At 41.6% G+C, this 12,864-nt stretch overlaps 1 protein-coding gene across 1 annotated transcript; it reads left to right on the top strand.

Annotated features, from left to right (window-relative positions):
- Nucleotides 1–3,292: 3,292 nt before the first annotated feature.
- Nucleotides 3,293–10,999, top strand: cnga2b (cyclic nucleotide gated channel subunit alpha 2b). The gene is made up of 7 exons (XM_076889043.1): nt 3,293–3,397; nt 4,199–4,307; nt 4,423–4,533; nt 4,964–5,140; nt 5,626–5,733; nt 5,847–5,953; nt 9,204–10,999. Exons 2-7 carry the CDS (start codon nt 4,207–4,209, stop codon nt 10,655–10,657), a joined length of 2,058 nt encoding a protein of 685 aa, XP_076745158.1. The 5' UTR covers nt 3,293–3,397; nt 4,199–4,206; the 3' UTR covers nt 10,658–10,999.
- The last annotated feature ends 1,865 nt before the right edge of the window (nt 11,000–12,864 follow it).

Below are 12,864 nucleotides of genomic sequence, written 5' to 3'. Positions count from 1 at the left end.
GTCTTATGTTTGATCGTGGTTATTTCTGACCACAAGTTCATCTTTTAAGCTCTTCCACTTTTCTTTAAAAAATGAAATTTACTATTTTGTTTTCACTTTACAACATTATTTAGCCTGGCTAAATTAACCAGCCCAGAACACAGATTATCTTTGGGGTTCTTTTAATCTGAATGATAAAGTAAGTGCTCAGAAGAAAATAAAAAAGGTTGTAAAAATAAAGAAATAAAATTGTTACAGACAGTTCTTATCCAGTAACAGCTTTGTGCAGTGGTAACCCACTGCTACTGCAGGTTATTTCCCCAACTTTATCAGCATCTGGAACTCAAGGACGTCTAGCGTCATTTTGTGTGTGATATAAACCCATACATAAATAAAACAAACTTAGCAGTGCAAAAATAACTGTAGTGGCTTCTCCTGCTAAGATACAGAGCCAAGATTAAACAGTTAACAAGGTACATTTCCCTCTTACCCATAGAGATAGTATAATACAAGTGTGAACTCAAATACATACAGTGCATTAATTCAGCAGAAAACGGAATATAGATCCCTCTGAGATGAACGGCGAAGTTGGTTGCAGCCACTCCTGGTGCCTTAACTGTTGCACACTTTGCATTCAAAACAGATCACGCAGCGAAAAAAAAGGCATTGCACACCCACATAAAACCAATGCAAGCTAGCACTCCCGTCTCTGTAGATCCCCATGATCCCTTGCGCTCTCAGGGGTACCCCAAAAGAAACAGCGCCATCCAGTGGCATGTCCCATAATATCGAACTTCCACCTGGCTACAATACAAACAAAGTGGATGCTTTGGTTACTTGTAGATCAAAATAAACATTATGTTGTAATTATATAGCACTAATTCGGGGACTTTATATTGTAAGATAAAGTCTCTACAATATTAGAAGCAAACCTCACACACCTACCTCGCACATCTACACAACCCACTATGAGCAACAGACATTATGTCTCTAAGATTTTTAGGACAGATTGCAATAAATTCAGTTTTGTGGAGATTTTAAAGCATGAATTTAGAGGTCGTCCTGGCTTCAATGCCTATAAGACATGCCTGTAGTTTACCTAACTGACTTCATGGAAAAATAAAGCTGGGTATCATCTGCATAGCAACAAAGATGTAAGATGTCATATTCAGTTTCTTGTTAAACACAAATACCTGCATGTCTGAAAGCTAACATGTCTAACCTTTAAGCAGTTGGACTACAGCAGCAGAAGACCACACAAGGTGCCACTCCTTTCAGCAAAGAACACAAAAACTAAGCCATAATTCTCATCGGCTCACCAAAACTGGAAAATAGAACGATTGGAAAAATGTCGCCTGGTCTCATGAGTCTGGATTTCTGCTGCACCATTCAGAAGGTATAATCAGAATTTGGTGTAATCAGTATGAAAGTATGGATTATACCAACAATTTTTTACTTGACACACTTTGGGGCCCTTAGTGCCATCTGAGCATCATTTAAATGCACTGTTGGTGACCATGTCTGTGTCTTTTACATGGGTAATATATCAGTTTATCTGAATAAAGTGACGTATTAAGTATAATTAGTGATGCTGGATTCATCATGCAAGAAATGCATCATCTTGGCTCAACATCTTGAAGGGTATGAACAAACAGTGGTTGGTATGGTTACAAGTAACCATAGAAGAGGATACATACAAGTCTAAAAACACTTTAACATTTAATATGTTTAAACTGATGTTAAACATGACTTTTTTAAGCATTCTCCGAGTACTTTCAGTGTATTAGATCTTTTGTTTTGTGAATGATTGATCCCAAAATGTACTCAGGAGGAAGTTCTTTGTTTCCAAGCGCCTCTTACATCAGATACCTGTTGTTGTTTTTTTACTGCTTCTCCTTCCTCTTATCTGAGCTTCTGTTAATGTTACTACCTTTATGCTTTATGTTCTTCCTCTTTTTCACCATAAAATCCCCCACCTGTTTTTTTATTTGTTTTTTTTTAAAAAAAACCTCTGTAAAAGAAAAAAACAAAGCACTTACAGTTTCTGCTTTTACTCATCTCTTCACAGTCCATCAACAATCTCGTTGCCCAACAGAGATAGTAATGGCAGATTGAAGTTTACTGTTCACTGGGCTGAATCTTATTCAGATGGAAAGTCCTCTGGGCTTCACTCCCACTAAGTTTTTGAGGATCTGATTAAAGCGGAAACTGCCAGGCTCTGTCGGAAAGCTGCATGATTATGAAGAAGTCTCGTGTGGTCCCCATCGCCTGGGTTTTCAAGCTCCATTTGCAGTGGAGAGTGGTGGCTGTGGTGAAAGTTTAGACTCCTAAACATCGCTGCTCTTGATACTTTTTGTCAACTAGAGAAGATTAAGCAAAATATTTCAAGTCAAACTCTCAGGATCAAACTGTCAATAATCATAAATATCCCACAGATCCTAATGTTCCCATCCTAGATCATAAAGAAAAGAGGCTAAGTTCGTGTTTTACCTTATATCTAAGGTACATCCTGGCTCCCCACCTCTCACTCTATAGTAGCTGGGATAGGCCCCAACCCCCCACGACCCTGATAAGGATAAGCAGAAGTGAATAAATGGATGGATAAAGTTTCACAGTAAGTCTACAAATATAAGTGTACAGCCCAAAAATCATATGTTAGTACAAAGGTACTGTGAGCAAAATATACTTAATTCCTCACATTTATTATATGCAATGTAATGAGATAGTTCATAGTAGGAATCAGCGCAGAAGCAGCAGCATATGCTTGACTACATTCATGTTTCTGTTTCTGCTAATCTTCCTTTTTTGTACTGCACACCTCTTTGAGCCAAACCGACTACTGTTAAAATGACCCATCTGCTCAGACATGAATGAGCTTAAGAAAAGTTATCATTGTGTTTATGAGAGGGCTCACAAGCGAACAAGGGTTATGATATGTCATTAAGCCGATATGTTACAAATGCTGATGAGCTGTCAAGCAAATATAAAAAATGTCAGATTAAGAAATGCTGAGAATATGAATCAGGCAGACTACATATATAAAGAAAATCAAATAAATCAGGTGAACTGGCTGCATTCTTTTGTTCTGTTTCTCACGATTCTCCTGAGTAATAAAAGTTAAAAGGAACAAGGTTTTCCTAGAATACTCTTCAGTCTGATGCTGACATCAAGGCTCTCAACTACTTGAAAGATTTCCACACCCTCCATCTCCCACCCCTACCTGCTTCCTCGGCACTCAGCCCATCTGAGGATGAGGTGGACCACGTGCTCACGCATGTGAGGAGAGCGCTCTTCGAGAGGAGGCTCACAACCGAGAATGGTGCAAGAGCAGGACTTGCATCCGGCGTGGGCACAAAGGATGGATTGGCTGGTGAAGACCAACTCTTTTTTTTTTTGGACTAATTCAAGGAAACCAGAGGTAGGCTGATATGTTTAAGCTGAGGCCAGTTTGGCATATACTTTATTATGATGCTAGTAATCTACATTTGCTGTGAAGCACTGTGGAAAAAAGTTGTGTTGCGTAACATATTCAATAAGCGGAATTAATAATTATTTGCAAAAGTAGAGGGAAAAAAGTCTCATCTCCACATTAGTAAAGTTACAGAGTGTGGACTGGCAGGCAGCTGGATGACTTTAGGGGTGAATTATCACTCTTTGTGGCCTCAGCAGCCATCGTGCTGTTATGTCATGCCACACTTTGCGCTCTCTCAGCAGCCTGGTTTCCTAAGCGATGTGGTTCCTGAGGGAAAGCAGCTGACTGGTTCACTGAGCCGCAGAGCTCCAGGATGGCTTTGTGTGTGTGTGTGTTTTCATTAATGACCCACCAATTAGTCACACAATGGTAACAGTCATCTAAGCACCTCATCATCTGTCTGTGCTGCAGGGAGAACAGCAGCCTTAATGTGACTTTTTGGGCTTTAACTGAACTTTGACTGTGTATCTAAAGTGCTGCTGCGTCCATAAAACTGAGCTTTTTATTTCTCATGAGTCGTCACAGCAACCACCTGCTGTATGATGGGCTAGGTTAGGGACTATCTACCACAGTCCCAGTTGTCCCCCACCGCCCCAGTCCCCTGACTATTATCTGAGACATGCACCATAAACACTTTTCTCTCCTGCCACAGTGTAACTGAAGCAGGAGAGCATGTCCAACACTCCACAATATGGATTAAATGGCTGTAAGTGGGTCTTTAATATTAGTGTTTGTCCGTACTGTCAGATCTAAAGATGACGGGCCAGCTGGCAGAGAGAGATCGGTCTCCCCACAATCTGTCAGTGAAGACCAGCTTGGAGGAGGAAATCGAGAGAGCAGAGAGCATTCTCAGCAGGTAAAAAGAGCTTCCTCATGTTCATTATGTTTTTCTCAGAGGTTTCGTTCAGAGACACAAAACAGAGGCTCTCGTAATGGCTTAAAGAAGCCGGGCTGTCACTTTTTCCTACTAGGGTCCCATCGATCTGTGATGACACATCCTCGGAGCTGCAAAGAGTCGCTGCTCTCGACCCTCATGGAGGCAGTTCAAGAAATTCTTTTCAAAGGACCGGAGCCATCTCAAGGTAAACCTGTGATGACTCAGCTGTGGCACGTCAGTATGGTATGGCAATTTCAAATGGACTGATTCAAGGAGCTGAAAGATTATTGTGTAGCTCTTATTACATATTAAATAACTTTTTTGTGGCAAAGGTCTGGCTTTGTAGAAATGGCTATAGAAGAGCTTTTTGTCTTTTTTCATGAAGGTCGTCGACTGCTACAAAATTCATTACATTTGCAGGAATTTAGAGTCCCTTTTTTCATTCAGACTTTTCAAGATTTTCCAGTCCTACAGATAGAAAAGGAAAGACAAAGTGAGGTCTCAAATCATGTGCTCTAATTTGCAGCTCTGTGATGGTTTCGCACATTAACTGTGTTTGAACTGATGCATTTTGACATGATTTTAAGTTATAAAGCTGCCTAAAGATGCGGTGTTGTGTTCCTTTTGTGTGTCAGACTGGTGAGCCTGGTGGTGAGACTGCGGGAATGGGCACACAGGAGTCTTTTGGAGGAGGAGGAGAGGCCAGACTCTTTCCTGGAACGCTTTCGTGGCCCTGAGCTGAGAACGGCCCCCAGTCGCATCAGCAACACACAACTGGATGCCAATGGCAACAATGCCAAAGGGATCTTTAGGTATGCCCGGCTACCACCCTGAACCTTTACTATGTACACCTTCATGTACATGCATAAGGAGTACAGAGTTACACTTGTACAAATCACGACGGGACCTTCTGCTTCATGGCTAAAATAAATCCTTGAAAGGTCTTATTAAGTTGTAGAGACACCCAGAGTTACAGACAGTGTTTATTCCGCTCAGTGCTGAGGCTGTAATTTATGTTGTCCTTGCTGAAATATAGGTTTACTGCAAGGTGCTATGTAAGGAAAAGAAGATAGCTCAACTGAGCTTTAAATATTTTACATTTAGTAGAACGTCACAATATTTTAAAATGACCCGAAAGATGTCACATTTACAAAAAAAGTAGCTGTCTCATATGGCTGTTAACAAATAATTATATAGCTATTGTGTTGTGATGCATTATATTGCTGTTTTTCTCTCTGTTGTTGTGCACTAACAGTTTTTGCTGAGTGTCATAATCACAGTCTCCTTTTGCTTACAGGAAAAAGTGGGATCTGTTTGTGGTGTCTCCCTCCGATGACGTATACTACCGCTGGTTATTTGTTATTGCCTTGGCGGTGCTCTACAATTGGTTCCTTGTTGTCGCGAGGTAATAACATTACAGTATGTGCGTCAGTGGGGCCCTGCAGCCTCCAGAGGGTGTACAGTGTAGTGTTCACTTCTTAGACTAGAGCACTAAATCCTTTTTTAATGCATTTCCAGGGCATGCTTTGACGAACTACAAGTGAGCAACTACATCTGCTGGCTGGTGCTGGACTACCTCTCTGATGCTCTATACATAACAGACACCTGTGTTCGACTCCGGACAGGTAAGCCACCTAAAAATGCAGCTTCTGGCCTTCTTAAATTTTAGATTACTCTGATGACATAGTTTCCTCTCTGCTGAATGAGTCAGTGTTTTGCGTTCATTTTATATTTTCTCAGCTTTCTAATTCAAACCTCGCTGCTTCCTTTTCAAATCAAATCAAATCAAATCACTTTTATTGTCACATCACATGTGCAGGTACATTGGTACAGCACATGTGAGTGAAATTCTTGTGTGCGAGCTTCACAAGCAACAGAGTTGTGCAAAATACAATAATGTAAACAAGCAAAATACAAGAATGGCTACATCTGAAACTAATAAATATATGTACAATATATAATAGTATATGCATTTCTGGATGTGTATACTAAATATTTTTCTACGTGTGTGTGTGTGTACACATATTTTACAAATTAAATAGAGTAAACAATAAATAAAATATATAAAAATATACAGAGTTGAGACATGTGCAAAACAGTGGCATTACTGTACAGTATGGAGTGCATAATGTTAAAGTTCCAGTAGTGAAGCTGAGGTGTCTATGAAGTGCTCAGCAGTCTGATGGCCTGATGGAAAAAGCTGTCTCTCAGTCTGCTGGTACGGGACCGGATGCTGCAGAACCTCCTTCCTGATGGAAGTAGTCTGAACAGTTTATGGCTGGGGTGACTGGAGTCCTTGATGATCCTCCCCGCTTTCCTCAGGCACCGCTTCCTGTAGATGTCCTGGAGGGAGGGAAGCTCACCTCTAATTATCCGTTCAGAGCACCGCACTACTTGCTGGAGAGCTTTGCAGTTGTAGGCGGTGCTGTTGCCATACCAGGTGGTGATGCATCCAGTGAGGATGCTCTCAATGGCACAGTGATAGAAGGTCCTGAGGATGCGGGGGCTCATGCCGAATCTTTTCAGTCTCCTGAGAAAGAAGAGGCGCTGCTGCGCCTTCTTCACTGTTTTGTTTGTGTGTACTGACCACGTAAGATCCTCAGCCAGATGTACACCAAGGAACCGGAAGCTGCTCACTCTCTCCACAGCAGCGCCGTTGATGGTGATGGGGGTGTGTACTTCTTTGCACCTCCGGAAGTCCACTATCAACTCCTTTGTCTTTGCGACGTTGAGGGTGAGATGGTTGTCTTGACACCAGTGGGTCAGGGTGCTGACCTCCTCCCTGTAAGCCGTCTCATCACCATTGGTGATAAGACCCACCAGTGTAGTGTCGTCCGCAAACTTCACAATGATGTTGGAGTTGTTAGTGGCAGTGCAGTCGTAGGTGTAGAGTGAGTATAGGAGAGGGCTCAGTACACACCCCTGTGGAGCACCAGTGTTCAGTGTGATGAGGTGATGCTGCCCAGTCTGACCACTTGGCGTCTGTCAGACAGGAAGCTAAGGATCCAGCTGCAGAGGGAGCTACTCAGTCCTAGATCCTGCAGTTTCCTGTCCAGCTTCGAGGGAACGGTGGTATTGAATGCTGAGCTGTAATCTACAAACAGCATTCTCACATACGTGTCTCTCTTCTCCAGGTGTGACAGGGCAGTGTGTAGTGTCAGGGCTATGGCATCATCAGTGGACCTGTTGTGGACCTGTTATTTACACATCAAATGCAAACTAACTTTACATTTTAGTTACAACATCCACTAAATAACAATATCACCATGTAGATGACCCTATGCTAAAATTGGCTTGTGAACACATCAGGGATGCATGATGAAATAAAACCATTAATGTGTGTGAAAATGTGTGTGTGTCTCCAGCACACACACAGCACCATGTACTGTTAAATTCCATTATTTTAGTGCCAAAAACTGATTGTCTGTCAAAAAGTGATTTATAGTGTTTACAGGTGTTTTGTTTTTTTTTTATATGTAAAGTCTACACCTATATTGGTAAATAGACTTTAATGAACAAGATTTAGAAAGAGGTTATAAAATGTAAAAAGTACCCGTCTTTCAAGTATCTTTATGACTCTGGTTTATTGTACCTACATTATAAGCAGTCTAGTTTACAAAATTACTGATATACTTGTTGTAATGTCTGCTGCCCTCTTGGGCAGATCACCTTAAAAAAAGACATTTTTAATGTCAACAAGTTTTTTTAACTGGATATATAAAGTAATTTTGCCAAAAAGCGAGTGTGGCGTCTAACTTGTAACAGGAATGCTGATTAATGTTTGCTCTAGATGGCTTGATATGAGGCATGCATTTGACACATATTTCACATATTATAGGCCAACAAATTATTTACAGCAGTTTAAATACAGGCAATCACTTTTTTGCATGACATGTTGTCCACCAGCGCTTGAAGCGTGCTAAATGCTTCACTTAATGAGTTTTGACACCTAAGTCAAACAAGTCTAGCAAACATAGAGGTCCCAGGTGTTTCCAATGGTAGCCCTAGTTAGCTGTAAGCAGAGATCATTCTCTAACTTCTGATGTGGAAGCAGGCCTGAAATGTGGCAGAAGCCAACTGAGTTCATAAAAAAACAATAACGGTTACCCCTGGTCATGGTCCAAGAGAGAAAGAGTTAACCTAGTCACTAGCTTTATCTGCTTCTTGGTACTTTACATGGAGCACATGTAGAGGAAGAATGTTGCATGCTAATTTATAGCTAATGCTAGCTTGGTTAGCAAGGTGCATCAATAGACTCTGTCCTGTGCACTGATATCATTTTATTAGTGAAGAGGGGGGAAAAAAAACAATATCAGAGCATCTTGAATGGGCTTTAATTATTTTTAACTGTGCAGAAAGCCATATCATTACTTCAGTGATATGAATATTTTTAGAGCTAGCCTCCTGTGGCCTTTGGAGGAAAATGCCGTTTGAGGCAATTAAAGCCCTTTCACATAGGAAGCAGCATGAGCTGCACTGGTATGATCACGAGAATGTATGTCACACTACACTACACGTACACGTACAGTATTCCCTGGGTGCTTCCAGTTGTGCTGGGGTTTGCCTGATACAGTAAGAAACTGTTTTTGTGCAGTGTAGTAAAGAATGTGTCTGAGAGCACAATGTAGCACAACCCATGCCACTTCCTATGTGAAAGGGCCTTTAGGCATTAGCTTCAGACCCAGAGATTGCCACTTGGATTTATCAAATTATGCAGCTCAAAAAAACCGAACAATGTGCTTAAAGACTCTAAAATTAAAGCTGAGAGGATCTAATCTACCAGTTTAACTGTTAAATAAAAACTTGATTTGAGCCGCCCTCTACTTTTTTTCAGCCACCACCAAGCTAAACATGAGTTTTATTTATTTTTCTCAGGGTTCCTGGAGCAAGGTTTGCTGGTGAAGGACCACGCCAAGCTAAGAGACAGCTACATCCGTACATTACAGTTTAAGCTTGACTTGCTGTCCATCCTGCCCACTGACCTGGGGTACATCTCCACAGGCATCCATACACCACAGCTCAGGTTTAACCGTCTGCTGCGCTTCCCACGCATGTTTGAATTCTTTGACCGCACAGAGACACGCACCAACTACCCCAACATCTTTCGCATCTGCAATTTGGTTCTTTACATCCTGGTCATCATTCACTGGAATGCCTGCATCTTCTATGCTATATCTAAGTCTTTGGGATTTGGCTCAGATACGTGGGTGTTCCCAAACATCTCTAAACCCGGGTATTCCACCTTGACTCAGAGTTATGTCTACTGTCTCTACTGGTCGACTCTTACCCTTACCACCATTGGAGAGATGCCTCCCCCTGTGCGAGATGAAGAGTACGTGTTTGTGGTCTTTGACTTTCTTGTTGGGGTATTAATCTTTGCTACAATTGTGGGAAATGTTGGCTCTATGATTGCCAACATGAATGCCACCCGTGCCGAATTTCAAGCTCGTATTGATGCCATCAAACACTACATGCACTTCCGCAAAGTCAGCAGAGAACTGGAGACACGTGTCATCAAATGGTTTGACTACCTCTGGACCAACAAGAAAGCAGTAGATGAGCAGGAAGTGCTAAAGAATTTGCCAAACAAGCTGCGGGCTGAGATTGCTATTAATGTCCACCTGGAGACCCTGAAGAAAGTACGGATTTTTCAAGACTGTGAGGCAGGACTGCTGGTGGAGCTTGTGCTTAAACTACGCCCTCAGGTCTTCAGTCCAGGCGACTACATCTGCAGAAAGGGCGACATTGGTAAGGAGATGTATATCATTAAAGAAGGGAAGCTGGCTGTGGTGGCTGATGATGGGGTCACACAGTACGCTCTCCTCACCGCTGGTAGCTGCTTCGGTGAAATCAGCATTTTGAATATCAAAGGTAGTAAAATGGGAAATCGTCGGACAGCCAACATCCGCAGCTTAGGTTACTCTGACCTCTTCTGCCTCTCTAAGGACGACCTGATGGAGGCAGTGACTGAGTATCCAGATGCTAAGACCGTGCTAGAGGAAAGGGGCCGGGAGATTCTGATGAAAGAGGGTCTTCTGGATGAGAATGCTCAGAGTGGCGGGCTACAGAAAGAGGACACAGAGGAGAAGGTGGAACGGTTGGAGTCCTCTTTGGACACCCTTCAGACTCGGTTTGCCCGGCTACTCAGTGAATACACACACACTCAGCAAAGGCTAAAGCAGCGTGTCACTCTGCTGGAGCATTTCCTCAATCAAACAGACTGCTGTGCAGAGGCAAATGTGAATGACATGGATGAAGGTGCAGGGACAGTCACTGAAAATGACTCTGGGTTTGTTGCCCATACAGATGGATCACCAATAAGACTTTAGATCAATACCTAACGGAATAGGAATGACTCTTTAAGACTATAAGAAACCCATACGATGCATTTTCTCTGCTTTTACTTGTATTATGTGAAGGTTTTATCAGTTTAGCAATTGCAAAGAGAAGTTTGCATGTTAATAAACATAAGAAGAAAATTTACAACACTGCTATGACCATGCATTCTTTGAGTTCATAAACCAGTGACACTGAGATAAAGTTTTAAAGTTACTTCCTGAATCAAACCAAAACAAAAGATGGAATACATGAGAATATATTTTAAACTGTAAATTAAAGATGTATTTAAATGCTACCAAAATAAAGGGAGTGATTCTACACTAAACACCTGAGACCTGCTCCAGTTTACAGTTTCTAGTTCACCTGTAAACATCTTGTTTTTGCTTGCATCAGCAGGAGACTCAGTTCTCTCCATGTCCTGTATATTGCGCTCTGGGTGTGCACACATCGTCTCTTACCACTCCTTGAGGGGAAGGGGTCCACAGAGAAATGGTTTGCGGTGTTCAACTGCACAGGGATCTTTTTGTGCGTGTCCATATTTTGCAGGTTAGACTTACTTGGGCTCTTGAGGGACATCTATGGAACGATCCTATTTCTTGCATTTTAAGCAAAGTGACTTAAAATGGGCTAAGTGAATAACTGCTCAACTGAGTTATTATTAATCTCTGGTTCTCCTCCACAGCGACCTGTCTCCCTCCCCTCAACCCCAACAGGTTGTGGCAGATGGCCTGAGCCTGGTTCTGCCAGAGGCTTCTTCCTGTTAATAGGGAGTTTTTCTTCCAACTGTCGCCAAAGTGTTTTCTCACAGGGGGTCGTCTCATTGTTCAGGTTTTCTCTGTATTCTTGTAAGGCCTTACCTTCCATTATAAAGCACCTTGAGGCAACTACTGTTTTGATCTGGCGCTATATAAATAAAACTGAATTGAATTGAAACTGTAACAATAACGTCTTCTACTGGGAAACTTTTGGTGCCGTTATTCCAAATCAGTGTTGTATAAAACCACTGAATAGCCATTATAAGTGGTTACTAACCCATACATACACATTGTAAATATTAATGCTGTGATATTTACTTGGTAACAATCGAATACCGGCCAGTATTGCCAATATCAGTACTGATAACGATACCTTTAAAACATACACACAGCTTGTGTAGGGGAGAGTATCATAATTTGGGTTAAAATACACTAGGAGTCAACAACATTGTAAAAAGGCAATATTTGCAAGCTTACTAGGTATTTACTGGCAGAGATTCTATGTGCACTTCTTTGCAGGACCAAAAAATGTCTACGCAATTCTGTGCCTATTAGCAATATGAATGGGACTGATAACAACAAATACTCGCCATTCTGTAGTCTGATAACATCTAAATCCAGCATCCAGCCACCATGCAAGGCGAGGAAACAAGATGATCCATTACAGCAGGACCCAAAGGATCCACTGCCAGAATCCTAATGTCTGACACGACAGTACAACCCAGTGTCCTTGATCCTGTGGTTCAAAGCTGTTTTGGTGGCAACAAAGGGCACCTAAAGTATTTTATGCATGTATGGATTAGTGCATGTCTAACTTGTTATTGACCTTAAATTATTTATTTATTTATTTTTACAAAGTTTACTCACTGTCAACTTTCCCCAAAGTCTTACCTTCAAATAAACAATCTGCTACCACTATATGAAATAACTTACTCCCAGTTATTTCATGCAAAGTTACTCACTGTGGGGGGAGACTGGGGATTTTCCAGCTATTCAGCCTCTGCATTCCAGGATACAGCTCAACCGCATGAACACTGTAGATAAGCTCTACTGGAACAATGCCTCCGGATCAGATCTGGCTACAGTAAAGAGGCAAGGCATAATAGCCCATATCCCTTGCAGACCCTGAAGGAGTTGGTGGTATCAGGTACCATGACTAAATCTCAAGTTACTTTCCATGGACAACATGAATAAATACTGTTTCTCTCTGATAAGAAACAAATGACATGTAAACCACTCAAACCTTGAAACCAAACTTAAAAATAAATGAAAGGCTTATTCTGGGTACATACACAGGCCACTTTGTTAGGTACACCTGTTCAACTACTCATAAATGCATATAAATGATTAGAAAAACAGCACCACAGCAAATCAGTGTATTTAGACATGAGGAAGAAGGTAATTTAAGTGACTTTGCATGTGGTTGGTTGTCGGTGCTCGAC

Source organism: Maylandia zebra, linkage group LG10 (genome assembly GCF_041146795.1).
Source record: "Maylandia zebra isolate NMK-2024a linkage group LG10, Mzebra_GT3a, whole genome shotgun sequence".
NCBI lineage: Eukaryota > Metazoa > Chordata > Actinopteri > Cichliformes > Cichlidae > Maylandia > Maylandia zebra.
This window is presented reverse-complemented; position numbering and strand designations above follow the sequence as displayed.

Coding starts and splice junctions, on each gene's coding strand:
- cnga2b (XM_076889043.1), top strand. CDS start 4,207: ATGACGGGCCAGCTGGCAGAGAGAGATCGGTCTCCCCACAATCTGTCA. Junction 4,534..4,963: donor AGGACCGGAGCCATCTCAAG/GTAAACCTGTGA, acceptor TTTGTGTGTCAG/ACTGGTGAGCCTGGTGGTGA. Junction 5,141..5,625: donor AATGCCAAAGGGATCTTTAG/GTATGCCCGGCT, acceptor TTTTGCTTACAG/GAAAAAGTGGGATCTGTTTG.